At 47.5% G+C, this 22,879-nt stretch overlaps 1 protein-coding gene and 1 long non-coding RNA gene across 3 annotated transcripts; one reads left to right on the top strand and one right to left on the bottom strand.

Moving 5' to 3' along the window:
- Window positions 1-1,426: 1,426 nt before the first annotated feature.
- LOC122055635 lies at window positions 1,427-2,635 on the bottom strand. 2 transcript variants are annotated; one of them, XM_042617167.1, is made up of 4 exons: window positions 2,409-2,635; window positions 2,017-2,311; window positions 1,831-1,908; window positions 1,427-1,717 (listed from the first exon to the last, which is right to left on the bottom strand). In XM_042617167.1, exons 1-4 carry the CDS (start codon window positions 2,633-2,635, stop codon window positions 1,670-1,672), a joined length of 648 nt encoding a protein of 215 aa, XP_042473101.1. In that variant the 3' UTR covers window positions 1,427-1,669. The 2 variants fall into 2 exon arrangements, with proteins under 2 accessions (XP_042473101.1, XP_042473102.1); XM_042617168.1 differs by lacking the exon at window positions 1,427-1,717 and having other exon boundaries at window positions 2,039-2,311.
- LOC122055636 lies at window positions 2,531-3,042 on the top strand. The gene is made up of 2 exons (XR_006132908.1): window positions 2,531-2,672; window positions 2,751-3,042. It is a non-coding gene; the product is annotated as an uncharacterized LOC122055636 (long non-coding RNA).
- The last annotated feature ends 19,837 nt before the right edge of the window (window positions 3,043-22,879 follow it).

Below are 22,879 nucleotides of genomic sequence, written 5' to 3' on the forward strand. Positions count from 1 at the left end.
CTAAAACAACTTTTTGAGAGGCTATGACATGTAACCACATGTTTTCATGAAGTTGCATGCTCATTGGGTGTCAATGGCCAAGATAGGTCCCATACTCGAATTGTTCTGCTATTTCGTAGGTTGTGTTATACTAAGCATGACTCACCCCAACATGGCTTGAGACGATTGAGGTTTAGGCTTGGCTAAGCCAGCTTAGTAGGTCGCCTACATATTTCCTTATGGTAGAAGTCATTCGTTTTTTTTTTAGTTTGATGAAGTTTGTGTGAGCGCGCTTAGAAAAGAGAACTAGAGAATAGGAATGCTTTGGACGGGGGATTAGATTTGAGATAGGAGTGTGTGATTAAACAATAGTTATGAATAAATTGCAATTGTTTTTCAATTTTCATGTGTTCACCAATCTAAGATATTCAACGTTTTGTTTTTAGTCTTAATCTGAGATATTCTTGGTTAAAAAAAAACAGTCGAAGATGCACCTCCTTTGAAATTGCTTTTTGTTTAACAAACCCGTGAAATTTTGGAGTAAAAAGGTAATTATACTCACTCTAATTTCTCTCAGTCCATTCTCAAATTATAGAAATTAGTTTCTGATTAACCGTCAAATAATTAGTAATTTATAGGATGCAGACAATTGATTGCATTGACAGTTAACCAAATCACTGCCATATTTATGATTCCAGACTACTTTTGAATTAGGGATGGCAATGGGTCGGGTTCGGGTCGGATTCTATATCCTCCGTACCCATATCCATCGGGTATAGGATATCCAATGGGTATACCCATATCCATTAAAAGACCGGATATATTCTATACGTGTAATTTTTCTTTTTTCTATTGAGCTATTATCATTCAACAAAAACATATTAAAATTAACATCCTATTAAAATATATATATATAATTAAAAAAAATAGATTAAACATCTATATAGGCCTACTAATATCAACAAAAAATAGTAAGTTGATTTTAGAAAAGAAAATTTCTTTAATATATGTATATATATTATTTAATCGGGTATTCGAGTCGGGTATCGGATATTGATAGTCCCTCCATACCCTCCTCCATTCGGGTCGGATGTCAAATCCTCCATCGAGTTCGGGTAAAATTGTCATCCCTATTTTGAATGATAGGGGTGGGACCGTCGGACCTCTTTTATTTAAATTTCAGAAAAGTTTGTTTTTCCTTACCCAATTCTAAATAGAATTAAACAAATTTGATTAACTGTAATTCCTATCAACAATCACTCTGCTCCTTTTATTTTCTTTTTCTTTTTCAATTTCATTTTCTATTGCTATGAAATGCATAAAAGTTTTCCTAAACTCCGTATGGCCTAAACAAAGACTAGAAGTTCATCCACACTGCTGCTTAACATTACAATAGCATGTGTATGAGGATGAGACTAGAAGCAACCTAAACTACCTCAACCACCACTGAAAGCCTAAAGTGCTTGTTTAAATAGTAGCTGATACAAAAAAAACTCTCCATCTACAAACCAGAAACTAAAGCCAAAGTACATGCTTGCCCAAAACTCAAATCTTTCCATTACAAACCAAGTGGATGAAGGGCACATATTCAATACTTAACTGAGCAATTCTTATTTACCAAATCAGCCAAGAAGAAGAACAACAACAACAACAACAACAAATGAGAAAGGAACATCTCGACCTCTTTGATTCATTCCGAATCACTCTCTAAACTCATAGCCTTCAATCCTCTTTTTCTCTGCAGAGGATAAGAGCTCTCGCTGAATAGTGGCATTTCAAGAACAAAAGCCAGTTCGGAAGGAGAGGAATAAATAAGCATATGATCCGCATTTGGAAGAAGAGAATGTGTACCTTTCGTAAGCCTTTCTTCTCCCTCACCTCGTATCTCTCCTGAGAAAGATCCGGCAGCCATGTTCCTGGACTCACTAACTGCAGCCAATTCGACAAAAAGGAAGCTTCAATTTCATCTGATATGAAAGTGAAAACAGGGGGAAAAAAAAACATGTGGAGGAGATGGTGAAGAGGGAGGAGGAATACGAGTATGCATTTTTGGATGTACTTGGAGCGCTTCTTGGGTCTCTGTGGCAGCTTGCACCCTTTCATGGCCATGAAATCTTCTTCCTTCTCCTTGTTGGAGAGGGATATAAAGAACCTGGGCAGCGCCACGGCGCCGCCTCTCTCATCCGCAACACCTCCGCCGCCCGCCCCGTTTTCCCCTTCGCATCCGTGCGGCATCAGCGACCCCCTCGTCGCGTAGCAGCGATCCTCCTTCTCCGGCGACGATGTCACCGATCTCGATTTCTGGTTCTCGCTGCCCACGGATTCGAACCTCCTGCGCAGAATCCAGGCATCAATATTGCTTCCTTTTATTCGCCAAACCCATAGAAAAATTATTTCTTGCATATCGAATGTCGCCCCTTTTTTTTAACCTGTAGAGGAGTTGAGCAGGGTGCCGAAACCGCGGGGTGGGGAAGTCCTTGTCGCCTCCGGCGACGATGCGTCGGTTGATCCGGGACGTAGCCCTCCTCCGCACATCGGATCTAGCCGGGGAGCCTCCCTCTCTGACCTTGACGCAGCGGAGGCGCTTACAGCTTCCCCACTGCAAGGGGAAATCGCGCTCCGGAGGAGCTCTCTGCTCCTTCGATTCCTTCTCCATCCGAACAGGCAACCAATCTATCAGCCTCAAGCCCAAGGTACTCGCACAAAAAAAACAAAAGAAAGAAAAAAAAACCCTTTTCTCACACAAAGATCCGATCTTTATCGATAAACAGGGCGAAGCAAGATAAAGATGGTCGCTTCTGACCAGATTCACGCTCGCACACCAGAAGGAACCGGGAAATCGCCAAGGGAAAGCGGAATCGAAGGGGAAGAAGGCTTCCGAAGAAGGTCGATGGGGAAGGCTGCAGCCTGCAGCTGTTGGTCTTTGCTCGGCTTCCCTCGTGTTCTGTGTACTCGCACGCAGACACCTGCAAGTATTAATCAAGGTGTGGAGGTGCAATTTGGACCGTAGGATTTCGTATGGAGGACTGGATTTATATGGAAAATGCTTTCTTTTGAGCTGTCTATCTATCTACAAGTTAGGCGGAAGTTAGGTTTTCACCACTTTTAATTTCGATAAGTTAATGAATGCTTGATGTAAATTCTTCCCGTCCGGGGATGATGTGGTTAGGCCCTCAGGCGGCAACCAAACATTTGGGAATTCGAGACAGTTACCGCGCATTATAGTAGATTTTTTGTTTTTTAACTGATCCAAAAATAAGATCAGTAAGATAGATTGATTCTCTTAGGATTAATCGAACTTAGATATCCAACTTAAAAAAAAAATTCTTAATCCTAACTCGAGCCAAATCTAGATTAGTCCTTGTCAAAGTGATCGAGATGGTTAATATATAAAATAGTGGTGTAGATTTAATCATAATTTGGGTTTATCGAAAGGTAAGTGTAAAAGTATCAATTTGGATGAGTCAGATCGATTTGGATCGGGTTGAGTTTTTTTTTAATTTGAACCTGAATCCAAGTTCAACCTGCTCGGGCTGTGGCTCATCAGGTGGAGTTGAGGTAGAGGCGGATTCCGGTCGTCGCCGCTTCCGTGTGAGTAGCGGAGCATCATCGGCCGAACGGCCCTCTACCTCGGCTTGAACCGAGGGTTCTATGTCGCCCACGGCCTCGTCGTGAGAAGCAGGGGCGTCTAAGGCTTCGGGGACAGTTGGGGTCCCCTCACCTTCTTCGCCGGCCGGATCCGCTGGAGCAAGGCCCCGCTCGGCGACCTCCTTGTTCTTCACCGCCTCAATCTGAGCGGCTTTCAGCTTGAGTTTTTCGGTTGCCTTGGCCCGCCACATGACTTCAGCTGCAGAAGCAAAAATTAAATCAGTTAGAACAAAATAAATGGGAAGATAAGGGAACTTACTCATGCTGCAGGGCAGATCGGCCGGGGTAGAGGACAAGCCGAATATGTACATTACTCCCGGGAGAAGTAGCTTGTCGATGTGATATCGTTGGCCGACCAACCGTTCGGCTGCATGAAGGTAGGCCACGTCGCCTCTAAATTTGCCGAGCTCCGGTGGCGCCGGCATCGCCGTCTGCCACTTGGTACGAAAAGTTGGCCGCTCGAGAAAACGTATATAGAAAAAATGCTCCTTCCAGTGTTTGTTGGAGCTCGGCATGTTATCGAAGAGGACGAAACCTATCCTAGACTGGAAAATAAATGTGCCCCACTCGGCTTGCTTGGGATAAAAAAAGTAATGGAAAATCTTAGGGTCGAGGGGGATGCCGTTCAGTTTAAAGAGAACTATCACCCCGCTCAGCAGCCTAATGGAGTTGGGAACTATCTGGCCGAGCGGGATGCGGAAGTAATTGCAGACTTGCAAGATGAACTTGTGGGGTGGGAAGCGTAGCCCGGCCAAAAATTGGTCTCGGAAAAAAAGAACTGTGCCGAACGGCGGTTCATGAGGTCGATCGGTCGGTGTGGCTAATACTAGTTGGTGGTCGGAAGGAAGGTCGTAAGTCCGAGCGAGACGCAATGCGTCTTCCTCATCAAAACGGCTTTCCATAGTCGTATACCATAGACCCGGAGCGCCGCCGGTCGACTGCGAGGTACTAGTCATGGTCGAAAGACAAGAATGCGGGACCAAAAGGGAAGGTTCAAGCGAGGAATGGAAGAAAACCGACTTAAGGAAACGATTAACAGAAGGAAGAAAGCGTTGGGAGTGAGAAAGAGGGTCTTACAAGCAAAGGAGATGATCGACGGGGGCCTGGGGGTTGCCGGAGAGTTGGGGGGCAAGATCGCCGGAGAAGAAAATGAGCAGAGGGGTGCCGGAGGAGGATGAAGTAACAAGGCGGCGGAAACGAAGTCGGGGGCTTTATAACGCCGCCCGGGAGCAACCTGCGCCGTCCGATCCAGGTCGCCGATATCGAGGGTGTCATCTAGCCGTCCATTTCAAACCGCGGCTGTCCCATCGGAAGTGACGCCACCGCCATACGCTGACAAACGCACGATCGCCACGTGTCAGCAGGATACTGGCCGCATTTAATGAGCTCCCCTTACCGTGCGCAGAGCACGTGATGGGTAGCATGGGAGAGCATCGGACATGGATTCCAAGAGAACACAAAGGCACGGACAAGATATCGCCGAACGGAGTATCCCTATGCCTGACCGAGCGGCCTGATGCAGTGATCATCGCTCGGTCAGATCGGCAGTCCAGTCAGTCGGACTTCGCCTCTTTCGACTAGACTCGAGGGGAAGGCAAGTGATCCTGTGGTAAGAGCCCGGGACCTCCTAACGAGGGGTCAGCGCCACGTGGAGGTCAAAGGGCCAAGTGGTCCGCCGGAGAAGGGTGAGCCGACCGGACTTGGAAGAAAAGGATAAGACCGATCGGCCGACCAATGGACATTCGGTAGTAAAAGGCGCCCTGACCGGGTCGGGGTTCCGACGCTCTGTCGAAACAGTAGTTAAAAGCCGAGCGGAAGAACCAGGAGAAAATGACACTGCTAACAGTCCCTACATAGCGCCTACTGGAAATTTTCCCAGTGCATCAATGTCAACGGCAGGCCGGACGCAAGGTGAGTGTCGTCCGGCCGGACGCGAGGTGAGTGCGGTCCGACCAGCGCGTAAAAGGAGGGGCCGGCCGGACGGACTCCCTGTCCAGCCGGTCGGACGCCCTGGATTATGAGCAGTAAAGAAGGGGGAACATCTTCTGATAGCCGTCAAATCGTATGGCTAGGTCATACTCCTAGTCTGACAACGGGGTGTCCTGTTGTCCCATCGAAGGCGCGATGGGACTGTTGCAGTATGGCGTCAGGTAAGCTTTCTGACAGGTGCATACCGAGGTATGGGCTGCGGACACGTATGCGCCTCGGTGGACGTGCATTGGTTCTTTCACCGCTCTATATAAAGAGCCTCTTATTTCGCCGGAGGTACGCATTCCAGGAGCTTCGAAGCCACTTTTTCCACTTGCTTACCTGACTTGAGCGTCGGAGGGTCGCCGCCGGGAACCCCTTCCCGGCCCGACTTCTGTGCAGGATCGCCGGAGGTTCGTGCTACCAGACGGAGGCCCACGCCATCGACTAGAAGCGCGCCACGTGCCCAGCGTCCTTTGGTTCAGCGATTCGGACAGGATCAATTTGGCGCCGTCTGTGGCAACGCTCCTGCATCCGATCGGAAACAATGGACGAGGCTGGACGACAACACACGGTAATGCTTTCGAACGAGGAACTCGACGCTCTGATCGAGATAAGGGTCGCCAAGCTCGTGGAGCAAAAACAGAAAGCCACAGCCGAGCGGCCGGAGCAGCAAGCAACATCAGCGTCTGGTGGTCGAGCGGAAGCGCCACCAGCCACCGTTGCATTTCATCGAGCCCTGTTCCGCACCCCTGAAGCCGTACCAGCTCACAAAGATAGGGGATCTTCTTCGGATGAAATGCCTAGACGAGATGACAGAAAGGGGAAAGTCCCCCGAGCGGACGCATCGCCCGAGCGGATCAATCGTCAATTTTCAGAGGCTATTCTACGAGACCCCCTGCCCAAGCATTACGTGCCTCCGACGATCGGCGAGTATAATGGGACAACTGACCCAGATGATCATTTGGGTAAGTTTGACAACACGGCAACCCTACATCAATACACAGATGGGGTGAAGTGTCGGGTTTTCCTCACCACAAGCAAGCAAGAAGCCCGTGAATCGCTTCGAGGTTACATCCAGCGGTTCAACCAAGTGGCGATGGACATTCCAACGGCCACCTCGGAAACTATGATGAATGCCTTCACACAAGGCCTAGTGGATGGAGATTTCTTCCGATCGCTCATCCGAAAGTCGCCCCGGGATTATGATCACATGCTACACCGGGCTAACGAGTACATCAACGTGGAAGAAGCGCAAGCGGCCAGGAAAAAAGAAACTCCAGCCGAGCGGCCCCCTCCGTCTGAGCGGAAACAACATGCCGCTCATCAGCCGCCCAGAAGACCGAGGGCCGAAGCAATCCGAGCCCCCCATGTCCGATCCCACGTGCAAGAGGTAGCTATCGCTCGGCCAAAGCCAAAGAAGAAATGGACCCCGATGTTCTGCTCCTTCCACCGGACGGATACGCACAATACAAGGGATTGTCGAAGTTTTCCCTTCGTGGCTCATCCCGTGCCCCGGAATGCCGGACGACGGTCTCCCTCAGTCGACAGGCGACAGAGAACTCATGACGCCGAACGGACACGAACCGATAGGCCACGGCAACAGGCTCCCGATCGGCATCGTTCTCCAAGGCAGGAGAATCGCCGAGCGTCCAGAGAACGGTCCCGACCGTCCGCCCGGGAAGAGGAATATAGAAGCAATACTTCCTGAGGCGAGATCAACGTTATTGCTGGCGGGCCGACCGGAGGAGACTCCAATCGAGCTAGAAAGGCAAGCGTCCAGCAGCTCCAAATTCATGCGGTCGGCTGCAGCCAAGAGCGGGCGAACGGACCGGAAATCAGTTTCGGGCCAGGGGACTTGGAAGGAGTTGAAGTACCCCACGACGATGCTCTGCTCATCAAAGCAATAATAGCCAATTACACTATTCACCGCGTATTTGTTGACACAGGGAGCTCAGTCAACATCTTATTCAAGAAGGCGTTCGATCAACTGCAAATTGATCGAGCCGAGCTGTTACCCATGACAACTCCGCTCTATGGGTTTACGGGTAACGAAGTTCAGCCGGTCGGACAAATCCGGCTGGCTACCTCGCTGGGAGAAGAGCCGCTCAGGAGGACAAGGACAACAAACTTCGTGGTGGTCGACTCTCCCTCGCCCTACAACATCATTTTGGGACGACCGGCGCTCAGCGAATTCCGAGCAGTCGTCTCAACCTTCCATCAGAAGATCAAGTTCCCCATGGAGGACAAAGTGGGAGAAGTACGGGGAGATCAGCTAGCAGCTCGGCGATGCTACATCGAGATGGTCCGAGCAGAAGCCAATTCCGCTCGGAAGACGCCCCGAATCGAGGTAAACGTCATCACTGAGAAGCCACGTTCTTTAATTTATGAAGAAAAAAAGGAGGTACAGATTCACCCAACCCGATCGGAGGCCACGACTTTTATTGCGTCCGATCTGGAGGAGAAGCAGAAAGAGGAGCTGATCCAATGCCTCCGAAGAAATCATGATGTCTTCGTCTGGTCGACACATGAGCTGCCCGGAATTTCGCCGAGCATAGCGCAGCACGAGTTACATGTCCGACCGGAGGCCCGGCCGGTAAAGCAGAGAAAAAGAGATTTCAGCGCCGAGCAGAATGCCATCATCCGAGCGGAGGTAGAGAAGCTTCTGGAAGCCGGCCATATACGCGAGGTACAGTTCCCGAGCTGGCTGGCGAACGTAGTATTAGTCTCCAAGCCGGGCAACAAATGGAGAGTATGCATAGATTTCAGGGATCTCAACAAAGCTTGCCCGAAAGACTTTTATCTCCTGCCCCGGATAGATCAGCTGGTGGACTCTACGGCCTGCTGTGAATTAATATGTATGCTTGACGCTTACCAAGGCTATCATCAAGTGCCGCTCGCCCGTGAAGATCAAGAAAAAGTCAGCTTTGTGACGGCTGACGGCACCTATTGCTATAAGGTGATGCCGTTCGGATTGAAAAATGCGGGAGCCACTTATCAGCACTTGATGAATAAAGTGTTCAGAGAGCAGATCGGGCGGAATCTAGAGGTATATGTGGACGACATTCTCATCAAATCCGTCCGAGCGGCCGATCTCCTGGAGGACATGGAGGAGACTTTCCGAACACTGAGGAGGTATGGCGTCAAACTAAATCCCCAGAAGTGTCTTTTCGGAGCGAAAGGAGGACGTTTCTTGGGTTACATCGTGACCGAGCGGGGTATTGAAGCAAATCCCAGCAAGGTGAAAGCTCTGCAAGACATGCCGCCACCGAGAAGCACGAGGGAAGTGTAGCGTTTGACCGGTCGGATAACGGCTCTCTCCAGGTTCATCTCCAAAACTGTCGACCGGAGCCTCCCTTTCTTCAAAATATTGCGCAAGGCCACTAAGTTTCACTGGGATGAAGAATGCGATCGGGCGTTCGAAGACTTGAAGGCCTATCTGAACTCTCTCCCAGTATTAGCCAAGCCGACTGCTGGTGAGCCACTTTATATGTACTTATCTTCAACCGAGCATGCAATCGGCTCGGCTTTAGTGAGGACGAGCGGAGAAGAGCCCGTGTATTTCCTTAGTCATATTTTAAAAGATGCTGAATCTCGCTACACTGGGCTCGAGAAGCTGGCTTTTGCTCTGATCCTCGCCGCTCGGCGCCTCCGTCCATACTTCCTGGCGCATACTATCATCGTCAAGACCAATAGTCCGCTCGGACGTGTGTTACTGAATCCAGAAGCATCCGGGCGGCTCATCAAATGGACGACGGAGTTAAGTGAATTTGACATCCAATACCAGCCCCGCTCGGCGATCAAAGCGCAATCCTTAGCCGATTTTGTGACTGAGGTGCAAAGGCCAGAGCCGGAAGCTATGTGGAGAATATATGTGGATGGATCGTCCACTCGGCTTGGAAGCGGGATTGGAATATTGTTGATCTCCCCTCAAGAAGAAAAGATGCACTTATCCGTCCGGCTGGATTATAAGGCTACCAACAATGAAGCAGAGTATGAAGCCCTCATAGCTGGCTTGCAGGCTGCCCGGCATGTGGGAGCCGGTCGGGTAACGCTCCACTCGGATTCGCAGTTGGCCGCTCAGCAGTTCTCCGGTACCTTCGAAATCAATAGCGCTCGGCTCAAGCTCTACGCTGAAGCCTTCGAGAAGCTGAAAACCGATTTTAGAGAAGTTATTGTCCAGAAGATACCCAGAGCAGAAAATCAAGCAGCTGATGAGTTAGCCAAACTCGCGAGCTCAATAACGCTGGTCGCCATTCAACAGCCAATTGAAAAAGTACTGTTGGTAGCGCACGTCGACCGGATGGAAGGCCTCACATTTCCAAGCGATTGGCGGACGCCCATCATAGAGTTCCTCCGCTCGGGCGCCACACCATCCAATGAGTATGAAGCCCAGCTGCTAAGGAGGAGAGCCGGTCGGTTCACACTCATCGGCGATCAGCTTTATAAAAAGGCTTTCTCAAGCCCGTTGTTGAAATGCGTGAGCTCGGAGGACTCGGCTTACATCCTCCAAGAAGTACATCAAGGATCGTGCGGAGGACATCCTGGCGGACGAGCACTAGCTAAGAAGATCCTGCTAGCTGAATACTTTTGGCCGACTTTACAAGCAGATGCCGCTCGGACAGTGTCGACGTGCCTTTCATGCCAAAAATACCATAACTTCAACCACCGACCGGCAGAAGAAATGAAGGCATCAACAGTTTCATGTCCGTTCGATCAATGGGGAATGGATATTGTTGGTCCATGCCCGATGGCGACCGGGCAGCGGAAATTTTTGCTAGTGGCGGTTAATTATTTCTCCAAGTGGGTGGAGGCCGAGCCGCTAGCCAAGATCACCGAACAGATGGTCAAAAAATTTATCTGGTAACACATCATCTGTCGGTTCGGCATCCCTCGCCGATTGGTCTCAGACAATGGGCGGCAATTCACAGGGAAGATGCTAGAGGATTGGTGCAAAAGCTACGGCATCGAGCAACACTTCACGTCCGTGGCTTATCCCCAAAGCAACGGTCAAGCCGAAGTGGCTAATCGGGAAATTCTTCGTATTTTGCGCGCTCGGCTCGACCATTTGGGAGGAAGTTGGCCAGATGAAGTGCCGGGCATCTTATGGGCCATCCGAACAGCTCCAAAGGAAGGGACGTGCGTCACGCCTTTCCACTTGGTGTATGGCGGCGAAGCGGTCATTCCTGTTGAAGTCGGAGTCGAATCCGCTAGGATCCAAAGCTATGATGAGGGCAACGCCGAGCGGAGGAACACAGAGCTGGATCTGGTCGAAGAGGAAAGAGCCAAGGCGTCCGTCCGGCTGATGGTGTACCGGCAACGGATGAAGCAAAATTACAATTGCCGCGTAATCCCCAGATCATTTCAGGTCGGCGACCTTGTCTGGAAGAAAGTCAAGCCGGTCGCCGACGTCGGCAAATTGGAGGCACCGTGGGCGGGCCCCTTCAAGGTTATTGAAAAGCTCCGCTCATGCGCATATTATTTGGAGGATGAAGCCGGACGGCAGCTGGATCGACCGTGGAGTGCAAATCATCTCCAGCCTTATCGAGCTGGATGAAAGGTGCACGAATGTAATTCATTTTTGTGTATATGCTAGTCGCCTATGTCCTTGTAATGCAGGAAGCAAAAAGATGAAAACACATTGAGCATTATCCGCTGAACGGCCTACTACGTGAAGACCCCGTGTCGTTCGGCCGGGGCGTACAAATATACGAGCCAAACGCTCGATGACGTAGACCCCGCGCCGTTCGGCAGTGCGAATTGTATCCGAGCCAAAGGCTTAATATCGAAGGCCCCGGACCGTTCGGCCGGAGGTATATTAAACGAGTTGCACGCTCGATAACGAGGACCCCTCGCCCCTCGGCAGGGCGTATATAATCAGTTAAAAGTTAGCCGTGAAGACCGTCGCTCCGACGTTAAATATCGAGAGACGAACCGGCGTCTATAAACGTCCGAGCGGAAGACCGTCGAGCTCCGACGTTAAATATCGAGAGACGAGCCGGCGTCTATAAACGTCCGAGCGGAAGACCGTCGAGCTCCGACGTTAAATATCGAGAGACGAGCCGGCGTCTATAAACGTCCGAGCGGAAGACCGTCGAGCTCTGACGTTAAATATCGAGAGACGAGCCGGCGTCTATAAACGTCCGAGCGACTCGCATGGCAAGAATCTAGCGCAAACCCCTTTGAGGTAAGGCGCAAAGCTAGAGATGGTTAATTAGAATTAAAAATGTGAGCAAGTGAACGAATGACGTTCGCGCGCCGAGTGGCTACCTAGTTGCATGGCGAAAGATGTTATTGAAGGCAAGCGGCTTCAGTCCACGTTATAGCGTAAAGCCGAGCGGAGAAGTTATAAAGAACACTTAAAATGTGACGAAAGAAAAATTTCTTGTCAAAACAGAAGTTGGAGGAACAGAAAAGATTATCTATTATGCACTGGGTGAACCAAAAAAGTTACTACAAAAATAAGTTGCGCCGAACGGCTGGAATACAAAAAAGTTCATAAAAAGAAAAAAACGCTTATCATGCGTCAAAGTCAAAAAGAGTGTCTGGGATGGCGCCCATCACGATCGCGAGGTCCTTGGGGGGATGGCCAGCTCGGCGGGCAGGTGGCCCTTGGTCTTCAGGTAATCTACCGCCGCCTTGATCGCTTCTTCGAAAGTGAGGGATATCTTGTCAGTAAACTTCTCTCTGAAATCTTCCGAGCGGAGATACGCCTTCCTCACTTCGTCCGAACGGGCCGACTCCCCCTCTTGATATTCTTTGAGCGCAGCATGGGCAGCGTCGCTGGCAGCTTGGAGATCTTTCAACTCTCCATCAAACCTTTGGAGATCGGCCGAGCGGCTCTCCTTCTCGGTGGCCAGCAGAGCATCCAAATCCTTAATGCGTTGCTCCATGCTGCGCATTAAGGATCCTTACTTCGTCCGAACGGCCGACTCCCCCTCTTGATATTCTTTGAGCGCAGCATGGGCAGCGTCGCTGGCAGCTTGGAGATCTTTCAACTCTCCATCAAACCTTTGGAGATCGGCCGAGCGGCTCTCCTTCTCGGTGGCCAGCAGAGCATCCAGATCCTTAATGCGTTGCTCCAGCCCTCTGATCTTCACCTTCATCCGATCCATGTTATCGATGGTCTTTTGCTTCCGAGTGGTCGTCGTCTTGATCTCCTTATCTCGTTGTTTGACCATCGTTTCAAGCCGAACGACCTTGCTCGCCAGATCGGAAGCTCGTTTCCGTTCGGCATCCAGTAGTTTTTTGGCCTTCTCTAGAACGGTCGTCGACTGCCCGGTGCCCCCCGCAGCTTTTTATTTTTTCAACTCGTCCTCCAGTTCGGCCAATCGATCGCTAAAGGCGATCTGCTCCACCCAGTTCTGCTAGCAAATGTGAACAGGTCAAAAACATAATTCAAATACGCAAACAAAGAAAAAGAGCATACCCCAGTGGCCTGTTGTAGGTTGTTGTCGCCGAGCTGCCCGGGAGTCATCTTGGCTATTCGACGTCGAGCGTCCACCCAAGCTTGGGCAAGAGGGCCCGTCAAGGTGATCTGCTGCTCAGGGACCATTGGTCGATCGGCAGCAGCCATGTACGCCTCCGAAGGAAGGCGCAGAACGGTTTTAATTAAATTCTGGCCGCTCGGCTCGCTCTGAGAAGCGTCGGCCGTACCGGACGGCCCACTGGTGGACGAGGAGGGAAGCTCGCCCAAATGCCTGATACGGCGCAGAGTCCTGGAAGGGCTGGACGGCGGCGCCTCAAAGCTGACCCTCGGAGAGTCATGTGGGGTCGGTGTACTCCCTAAGGAAACCGTCCCGGACAGCACCGGAGCATCCGCGCCCCGCTCGGGCTGTGGCTCATCAGGTGGAGTTGAGGTAGAGGCGGATTCCGGTCGTCGCCGCTTCCGTGTGAGTAGCGGAGCATCATCGGCCGAACGACCCTCTACCTCGGCTTGAGCCGAGGGTTCTATGTCGCCCACGGCCTCGTCGTGAGAAGCAGGGGCGTCTAAGGCTTCGGGCACAGTTGGGGTCCCCTCACCTTCTTCGCCGGCCGGATCCGCTGGAGTAAGGCCCCGCTCGGCGACCTCCTTGTTCTTCACCGCCTCAATCTGAGTGGCTTTCAGCTTGAGCTTTTCGGTTGCCTTGGCGCACCACATGACTTCAGCTGCAAAAGCAAAAAATAAATCAGTTAGAACAAAACAAATGGGAAGATAAGGGAACTTACTCATGCTGCAGGGCAGATCGGCCGGGGTAGAGGACAAGCCGAATATGTACATTATTCTCAGGAGAAGTAGCTTGTCGATGTGATATCGTTGGTCGACCAGCCGTTCGGCTGCATGAAGGTAGGCCGCGTCGCCTCTAAATTTGCCGAGCTCCGGTGGCGCCGGCATCGCCGTCTGCCACTTGGTACGAAAAGTTGGCCGCTCGGGAAAACGTATATAGAAAAAATGCTCCTTCCAGTGTTTGTTGGAGCTCGGCATGTTATCGAAGAGGACGAAACCTATCCTAGACTAGAAAATAAAGGTGCCCCACTCGGCTTACTTGGGATAAAAAAAAGTAATGGAAAATCTTAGGGTCGAGGGGGATGCCGTTCAATTTAAAGAGAACTATCACCCCGCTCAACAGCCTAATGGAGTTGGGAACTATCTGGCCGAGCGGGATGTGGAAGTAATTGCAGACTTGCAAGATGAACTTGTGGGGTGGGAAGCGTAGCCCAGCCAAAAATTGGTTTCGGAAAAAAAGAACTGTGCCGAGCGGCGGTTCATGAGGCCGATCGGTCGGTGTGGCTAATACTAGTTGGTGGTCGGAAGGAAGGTCGTAAGTCCGAGCGAGACGCAATGCATCTTCCTCATCAAAACGGCTCTCCATGGTCGTATACCATAGACCCGGAGCGCCGCCGGTCGACTGCGAGGTACTAGTCATGGTCGAAATACAAGAATGCGGGACCAAAAGGGAAGGTTCAAGCGAGGAATGGAAGAAAACCGACTTAAGGAAACGATTAACAGAAGGAAGAAAGCGTTGGGAGCGAGAAAGAGGGTCTTACAAGCAAAGGAGATGATCGACGGGGGCCTGGTGGTTGCCGGAGAGTTGGGGGGCAAGATCGCCGGAGAAGAAAACGAGCAGAGGGGTGCCGGAGGAGGATGAAGTAACAAGGCGGCGGAAACGAAGTCGGGGGCTTTATAACGCCACCCGGGAGCAACCTCCGCCGTCCGATCCAGGTCGCCGATATCGAGGGTGTCATCTAGCCGTCCATTTCAAACCGCGGTTGTCCCATCGGAAGTGACGCCACCGCCATACGCTGACAAATGCACGATCGCCACGTGTCAGCAGGATACTGGCCGCATTTAATGAGCTCCCCTTACCGTGCGCAGAGCACGTGATGGGTAGCATGGGAGAGCATCGGACATGGATTCCAAGAGAACACAAAGGCACGGACAAGATATCGCCGAACGGAGTATCCCTATGCCTGATCGAGCGGCCTGATGCAGTGATCATCGCTCGGTCAGATCGGCAGTCCAGTCAGTCGGACTTCGCCTCTTTCGACTAGACTCGACTCTCGAGGGGAAGGCAAGTGATCCGGTGGTAAGAGCCCGGGACCTCCTAACGAGGGGTCAGCGCCACGTGGAGGTCAAAGGGCCAAGTGGTCCGCCGGAGAAGGGTGAGCCGACCGGACTTGGAAGAAAAGGATAAGACCGATCGGTCGACCAATGGACATTCGGTAGTAAAAGGCGCCCTGACCGGGTCGGGGTTCCGACGCTCTGTCGAAACAGTAGTTAAAAGTCGAGCGGAAGAACCAGGAGAAAATGACACTGCTAACAGTCCCTACATAGCGCCTACTGAAAATTTCCCTAGTACATCAATGTCAACGGCAGGCCGGACGCGAGGTGAGTGTCGTCCGGCCGGACGCGAGGTGAGTGCCGTCCGGCCAGCGCGTAAAAGGAGGAGGGGTCGGCCGAACGGACTCCCTGTCCAGCCGGTCAGACGCCCTGGATTATGAGCAGTAAAGAAGGGGGAACATCTTCTGATAGCCGTCAAGTCGTATGGCTAGGCCATACTCCTAGTCTGACAACGGGGTGTCCTGTTGTCCCATCGAAGGCGCGATGGGACTGTTGCAGTATGGCGTCAGGTAAGCTTTCTGACAGGTGCATACCGAGGTATGGGCTGCGGACACGTATGCGCCTCGGTGGACGTGCATTGGTTCTTTCACCGCTCTATATAAAGAGCCTCTTATTTCGCCGGAGGTACGCATTCCAGGAGCTTCGAAGCCACTTTTTCCACTTGCTTACCTGACTTGAGCGTCGGAGGGTCGCCGCCGGGAACCCCTTCCCGACCCGACTTCTGTGCAGGATCGCCGGAGGTTCGTGCGACCAGACGGAGGCCCACGCCATCGACTAGGAGCGCGCCACGTGCCCAGTGTCCTTTGGTTCAGCGATTCGGACAGGATCAGATGGAAATGCTTAGGGATCGAGAAGGTAAAGGGGCGGAATCGGCGGCAAAAAATTTCGGGGAGAGGGAAAGAAAAACTCAGCGGTAAAAAATGACGAAGGGAAAAAAATGGTGAGGGAAAAAATATGGTATTCAACAACACTTAATAGACAACGGTTTTTAAAAACCGTTGTCGTAACCCCCAAAAAAATCGCACATAGACAACGGTTTTCAAAAATCGTTGTCGTAGCCTTTAAAAACCATTGTCGTAGCCCCAAAAAAGCATAAATAGACAATGGTTTTTAAAAACCATTGTTGTATGTCAAAAAAATTGCTAAAAGATAACGGTTTTTGTTAAAACCGTTGTTAAAAGGCAAAAAAATAACAGTTTGGTATAAAACCATTGTCGTTTGAGTGTTGTTGAATGAGGATTTTCTTGTAGTGATGTCTAACCTTTAGTTACTAACTGGCTATCAGAAGATAACAATGTTCACTTGGTTAGTAAAGTTAAGTATTAATGTCCAGTTAGAATTTACTAAAAAAGGACTGCTTAACTTGATTAATATACTATTGTATTTTTCGCCCATCTTATGTTGATGCACTGATATAAGTATCTGAAGTCCAGGCAAGAGGCCTATACATCTCACGTCATTCTATGTTTTTGAATATACAATCAAGGTGAATCTAATGTGTTTATGAGATGCTCGATTCTTAGATCTATAGGAACATACTTTCTATGAGTTCGATCTAGGCTAAGGCAAAAATAATTTTTGCAACACTAAGAGAAAAAGGGAAGTTTTTAGAAAAAGTAAATAGTTTTTCCTATAATTTGAAAATTAATTGAATAGACATCCTCCTTCTTAATTTAAGATCTTAGTTTTCAAAAATTAGTATGATTATTGAATTTTGGATTGATTAATTAGAATTAATCATAATTTCATTTTAATTTAACCTTATTCATCTCACCGGTCTAAATTTTCAGACAAAATGGATCATATGATTTTATGAGATGAGTTACATTATATTTCAGAGTTTGGTTTAACTTGTGTTAGATTCAAATTTAACTTTGGGTTCAACAAATGAACATTCTTTGGATAAACTTCTAAGATATGGTGAGTCACATGAACATCATTAGATTAATCACGACTTTAAAATTTTTTAAATAGTCTTATCCACTGAACTTAATAACCAAACTTTAGTCTAACCAGCTAGAATTGGTAAGGGGTAGCTTCAGCTAGTTTCACTAAGCCAAATGCACCAGGTCGAAGTCATATCTTCCTAGACATGCATATATATAGTTTCCCTAATCTACTATCATCCAAAACTTCTCCAGAGCTATTTTTCAAGTTAAACGTTTGTCCCTTTTTAATCTAATCTTAATTATCCTACCGGGTAAACTATTATTTTGGAGCTGCCAGCTAATTTGGAACCTCCCCCTGAATTATTGAACTTTTAAGTTTAGGTTTGAGGTTTATGTCGATTAGTTTTGTAATTATAATAAACTTGATGGTAATTTAAATTAACCTTGTAATTGTTTGATTTAAGTTTATTCTTGTAATTTGAATTTGGTTTGCTTTTACGAGGTTTGGGTTAGGTGAATTTGATTTTAGGTAATGAATTTTATTTTTGGGTATATAGAATTGATTGAGTCATACTTCCATGGTTAGACACACTTTTAGAACACAGGCTTTGGTTAGTTTCTTGTTCTGACTTATTAGAGATATAAATGTTTTATTTGTCGAACTAGATTTATATCCAAGCATGGACTTATTATATACAGTTTTTTGTATTTTAAGAATTTGGTCCAAATTTTTTGATCTTATGATAAAGGTTTCTAACAATTTTTTTAGTTTGTTAATTTTATATTTTAAGCTTGTATTTTCCTCCTCAAGTTTTATTTCTTGATTTAGATTTTTATTTTCAATTTTTTTCTTGAGTTGTTGATTCTCCTCAAGAAGTGGTTTAGTTTATTTTTTATAATTTATTAATTTTTTATTCAAACATGCAATTATTCTAAAAAATTTAAAAGTTAAGATAGAAGATACCTCATTCGAACCTTCGAAAACGAGTGCAGACTTGTGACTTGATTCAGGCTCAAACTCTTGTTCTGTTTCACTTTCTGATTCCGCTCCGGATGCTATCAGTGTGAGGTAATTGTGATGCTTCTGGTCTTCGATGTCAGATTCTTTTGAGGACGATTCGTCCCACGTCACCTTGAGTGCCTTCTTTCTTCTGGTTTTTTTGGGTTTGTCATTTTTTATTTTTAGACACTCGTGCTTGTAGTGTCCTTTTTTGTTGCACCCGTAGCATGTGACCTTTGCCTTTGCGTCATTTGATTTGATCACCGTTTGTATGTCCTTCATGAAGTTGTTCTTCCTTCTCGTGAATATTTTTCTGACCATGTTCATGAGTTGTTCTTCTTCATCTTCTGAGTCATATTCAGATTCTGGCTCTGGTTTGTTCTTGCGTTTGACTTCTTTTGAGGGGCTTGCAAAAAGTGTAATACCTTTCTCGACTTGCTTTGAGTTAGTTTATTCATGGAGTTCAAGTTCACAAAATAACTCATATTGTTTTAATTTATTTAAGTTCCTCAAAAATTTATAGGCATCTACTATAGATGCCCACAGTGCATTTCGAGGAAAAGAATTTAAGGCATACATGTACCTGATTACATCTCTGTTCTCTAGTTGGTGTCTGATTAAGTGGAGCCCGTTCAGAATGTCTTTGATTCTTGCGTGTAGCTGAGTAGCGATTTCTCCATCCTACATTTTAATACTGAATAAGTTATTTAACAATAAATCACGCTTCGTTACCTTTACATCACTTGTGCCTTCGTGTAGTTTGATCAATTTATCCCAGAGCTCCTTAGCATTCTCTAATGGCCCGACGTGGTTCAGTTCTTCCTTAGTAAGTCCATATTGGATAGTGTTCATTGCCTTTGAGTCGATCTGGGCCTTTTTTCTTGTCTTTCGGAGTCCATCTTTCTGGATCAATTAGTATTTTTGTTGCTTCGTCCACCAACGCTCGGTATTTTCGTCGGATGGTGAATCATTGATCGATGTCAGTCTTCAAGTGCACCTCCATCCACTTCTTCCAGTACGAAAAGTCGTCCCCGTGGAAGAGGGGTGGATGAACAGTGTTGTATCCCTCATTTTGGGACATTTAAGGAGTCTTGCTTAAAAAGAGACAAAGAAAAGAAGTCCCAAGACTAGGTCTTGGATTAGCAATGTGAGAGAAAATAAAGATATTAAGACTCGATTGGTGTTGCACCAATTCAAAGCGGTACCCGCTCTGATACCACTCGTAGGACCATGAATATGCTAGAGGGGGGGGGGTGAATAGTATGTTTCAAAAATTGAGAGCGAATTAAATTTGAGTATGCAGTAGAAGAAGAAAGACAATCACACGCTAACACAAGTAGTTTTATTTGGTTCGGAGCCTTCGACTGCTCTTACTCCAAGGTCCACACTCATCGAGTATTTTCGTTGGGCAATCTACTAATAGCTCGAATAATTACAAAAGTTAAGTATAAGAACTAAAAATAATATTACCCACAACAAAGAAAATAAGAAGATCTTGATCATGGGTTATCGAAGGAGCTTCACAATGTCGCAGGAGCTTTTTCGGATTACTGCGCAAGAGTGAAAGTCGTAGCAGTTGATGTAGTGAAGCTCCTGGTCGAAGGCCTTTATATAAGCCCATTCCAGGCACCTGGAACCCCTCTGGGCGCTTGGACCATGCCAGTTGACATGGCTCTGCCAATCGACACGCTCCACCTCAACTTCTGGATGAATTTTTGGGTATGAGGGCTTGGACTGACTCCGTGCTCCCAGACTACCCGGATGCCCGCTACACCCGACCGAGCGCTAGGACTCCTCTTTTTCTAGTCTTCTTCTTTGCAAAAAAGAGTTAGTTCTGGGCAAAAAAAAAAGTATATCCTGTAAAATAGAGTTAGCCCAATTTAGTAAAATAGTAGTAGTTAGATCCTGTCTCCCTAAGACCAGAATCTAGTCAAGTTCTTAGCTTAGGTTTTCCAAATGAATCTAAGCTGGACCGACACCTATAGTTCCCTCAACCGGGAGCGTGCCCTCACTATATCTCTCCTCTAGTTGCTTACCTCCACTTACCAATTGCAGTTGCATGACTTACCTTTGACCCATCATGTCTTCCCGCCAGTTGTCAGGTGTGTAGACCCAACTGGAGTTCGGCCGGTTGTCAAGTCCCTCGGACCCAACCGAACTTCCCGCCAAATATCGGGATCAGCGGACCTATTTTGACTTCCCACCAGCTATCGGGTCCCGCAGACCTAGTAGGATTTTAGTCTGGTATCAGGTCCTTCAAACCCCGTCAACTCCTGCACACTTGGTAAAGCTATTAGACCACAAAACACTCTATCTTTAATCCCCTTGTCATTTTTCAAAACATGAGTTATATCATTAATGTTAATTGCACAAATAGACGGACACTTGGCACGAGGAGAAAAGTCTATGTGGGTTAAAGGGTTGACCAGACACTTGGTGATAACTGTTGGGACCTTAACGTCCGCTAGAGGGGGTGAATAGTGTCTCACCCAAATCGTCACTTCCTACACTTGTTAGTACGCACAGCGGAAATACAAAAATACAAACTAACAAGAAGAAAACTAAACCCTATAAATAATAAGGAAAGACAATAAACCAAAACAAATCATAACACAAGGCGTTTACATGGTTCGGAGATTAGGGCTCCTACTCCACGGCTGTTCGTAAGGTGGACGATCTCAATCCGTCAGTGGATGACTCCCCGGAAATCTCTGGCTAACTCAAACCTCCTTCTCGATGGAGAAACCTCACCACAACCTTGATCTAAACACTCTTAGATCACAAGAAAAGCTTGGAGGTTTTGGAAGACTACTAATAGGGGTTAACCATCCCTATTTCGTCAACCTTAACCAAACTTCCACTGCTTGATTATATAGGCCACGAGTTGGAAAACCACGCCTACCAGTTGACTGCCAAAACCATCAGTCGACTGCCTTCTGTAGAGATTCGACCGTCACAACCCAACGACTCGATACCAGTCGACTGGTACTTTCATCAGTCGACTGCTCCACACTAACCGAATGAACAAAAGCATTCTATTCGCTCCTGCCCGACTGTCCGATCGACCACACCACTCGACTTATGAAAACATCAGTCGATTGCTATAGTAACGCTGGAATACTACTACAGTAACACTACAATACTGCTACAGCAACGCTACAATAAAACCCTAATCCTATGATTTAACCCCTGAGTATATTCACTTAGCACTCGTCCTCGTCCGACCAATCTAGACCTAGCCTTCTAGCCTCCTCCATCAGCCTTGCGTCCATCGGATGCCTCCCCATTCTTCACGTCTTACTTCTGGAGCTTCCATCTGCCTTGTCATTATTATCGGGTCTTCCTTTGCCAAGAGGTCGCGCCTCTGGGACTTCATCCATTGTCAATTCACACTTGGACTTACGTTGTCAAGACTACATGCTTGGACTTACACCGCCAAGACTCATCCTTGGACTTTCCTCCTTTGCCAAGATCACCTTTGGACTTTCCTTGTTGTACATGTATCCTGCACACTCACAATGCATATCAAATACAATAATAAACCTAACTTAAACCTTTGCCCAAACATCACAACGTAGGGTACCCAGATTGCTCCAATAATAAAGTCTTAGTAGGTCAAGGTTGATCATATGCTAAGCAATGAGAAGTCTCAATAGGTCACAATTGATCGGATGTTAGGCATGAGAACCTAGACTTGAGCTAAGAAAGTTAGGATTGGTTAATTGATCAGGTGATCAATTGACTCAGAGCCTAATTGATCAGTCGATAGATTAGGAGAGTGTTGTGAACAAAGGTGGCACAATCGATTAATTGATCAATTGGGGCTATGCCAATCGATCAGTTGAGCAATTGGGGATACACCAATCGATTAGTGTTGGATTTTCTCGTGAGATTGCGAGGTAGCCAGAATCGATTGGTCAATTTATTCTGGATCTTCTGCGAAAGTACAAAGACGCTCTGAATCGATCAGTTGATCGAATGAAACCTCCCTAATCGATTGGTCAATTGATTGAGATATGACTGTTGTATAGATTGCGAGCTCTCAACGGCTGTGATTACTGGGATCTGACGTGGCAATCTATTAGGGCAGGCCCAATCAATTGAGAGTCATAAAAGTGCAGATATAAAGGCGACGATGAGTTCAAATGCGACAACTCTCACACGCTTATCTCCAGCTAGTTCTTCGAAGTTTTGGGAGACAAAGTGCTGCTACATTTCCCATCTTCAAGAGACATTCAAAGCAAGAAAGACTCAAAGGATTCAAGATTCAAAGTGTCAAGTCATTTTTTATTTGTATTTACATTTATTTCCTTGTTTCAAGTTATATTTTCTTATTCTTGAGTTGTAGAGGTTTCTCCACCTCTGTATTATTCTAAGAAGGAGTGTATTTCATAGTGGAGACTGTGCTTGATGTTGATGCTTGGATTAGTCACCTCATCTTGAGGTAAATACCAAGTAAATCCTACTTGTTAGCATTAGGAGCTTGCTTTGAGTTTATGCGCTGCAAAATCAATATCGACGAAGCAAGCGAGTGAGCAAGACAAGCTATTCACCCCCTAGCTCCAGAGTGTCCCAACAGAAAGGAGCTGAATCAAGGTTTAGCACTACAAGCCAACAAGATCGAGCTGAATTTCGAATCATCGTTCAATGAAAATGAAGAAGCATATATGATAAGAAAATTTTAAAAAACCTCTAAGTCAGACAATTTTGATAAGAAACAAGTAAACAAGATTCTCATGAGAAAGAGGAAAGTCAGATGCTATAACTGGCAAGAAAAAGAACACATCAAGGACA

This window comes from Zingiber officinale, chromosome 3B (assembly GCF_018446385.1).
Source record: "Zingiber officinale cultivar Zhangliang chromosome 3B, Zo_v1.1, whole genome shotgun sequence".
In the NCBI taxonomy this organism is placed as follows: domain Eukaryota; kingdom Viridiplantae; phylum Streptophyta; class Magnoliopsida; order Zingiberales; family Zingiberaceae; genus Zingiber; species Zingiber officinale.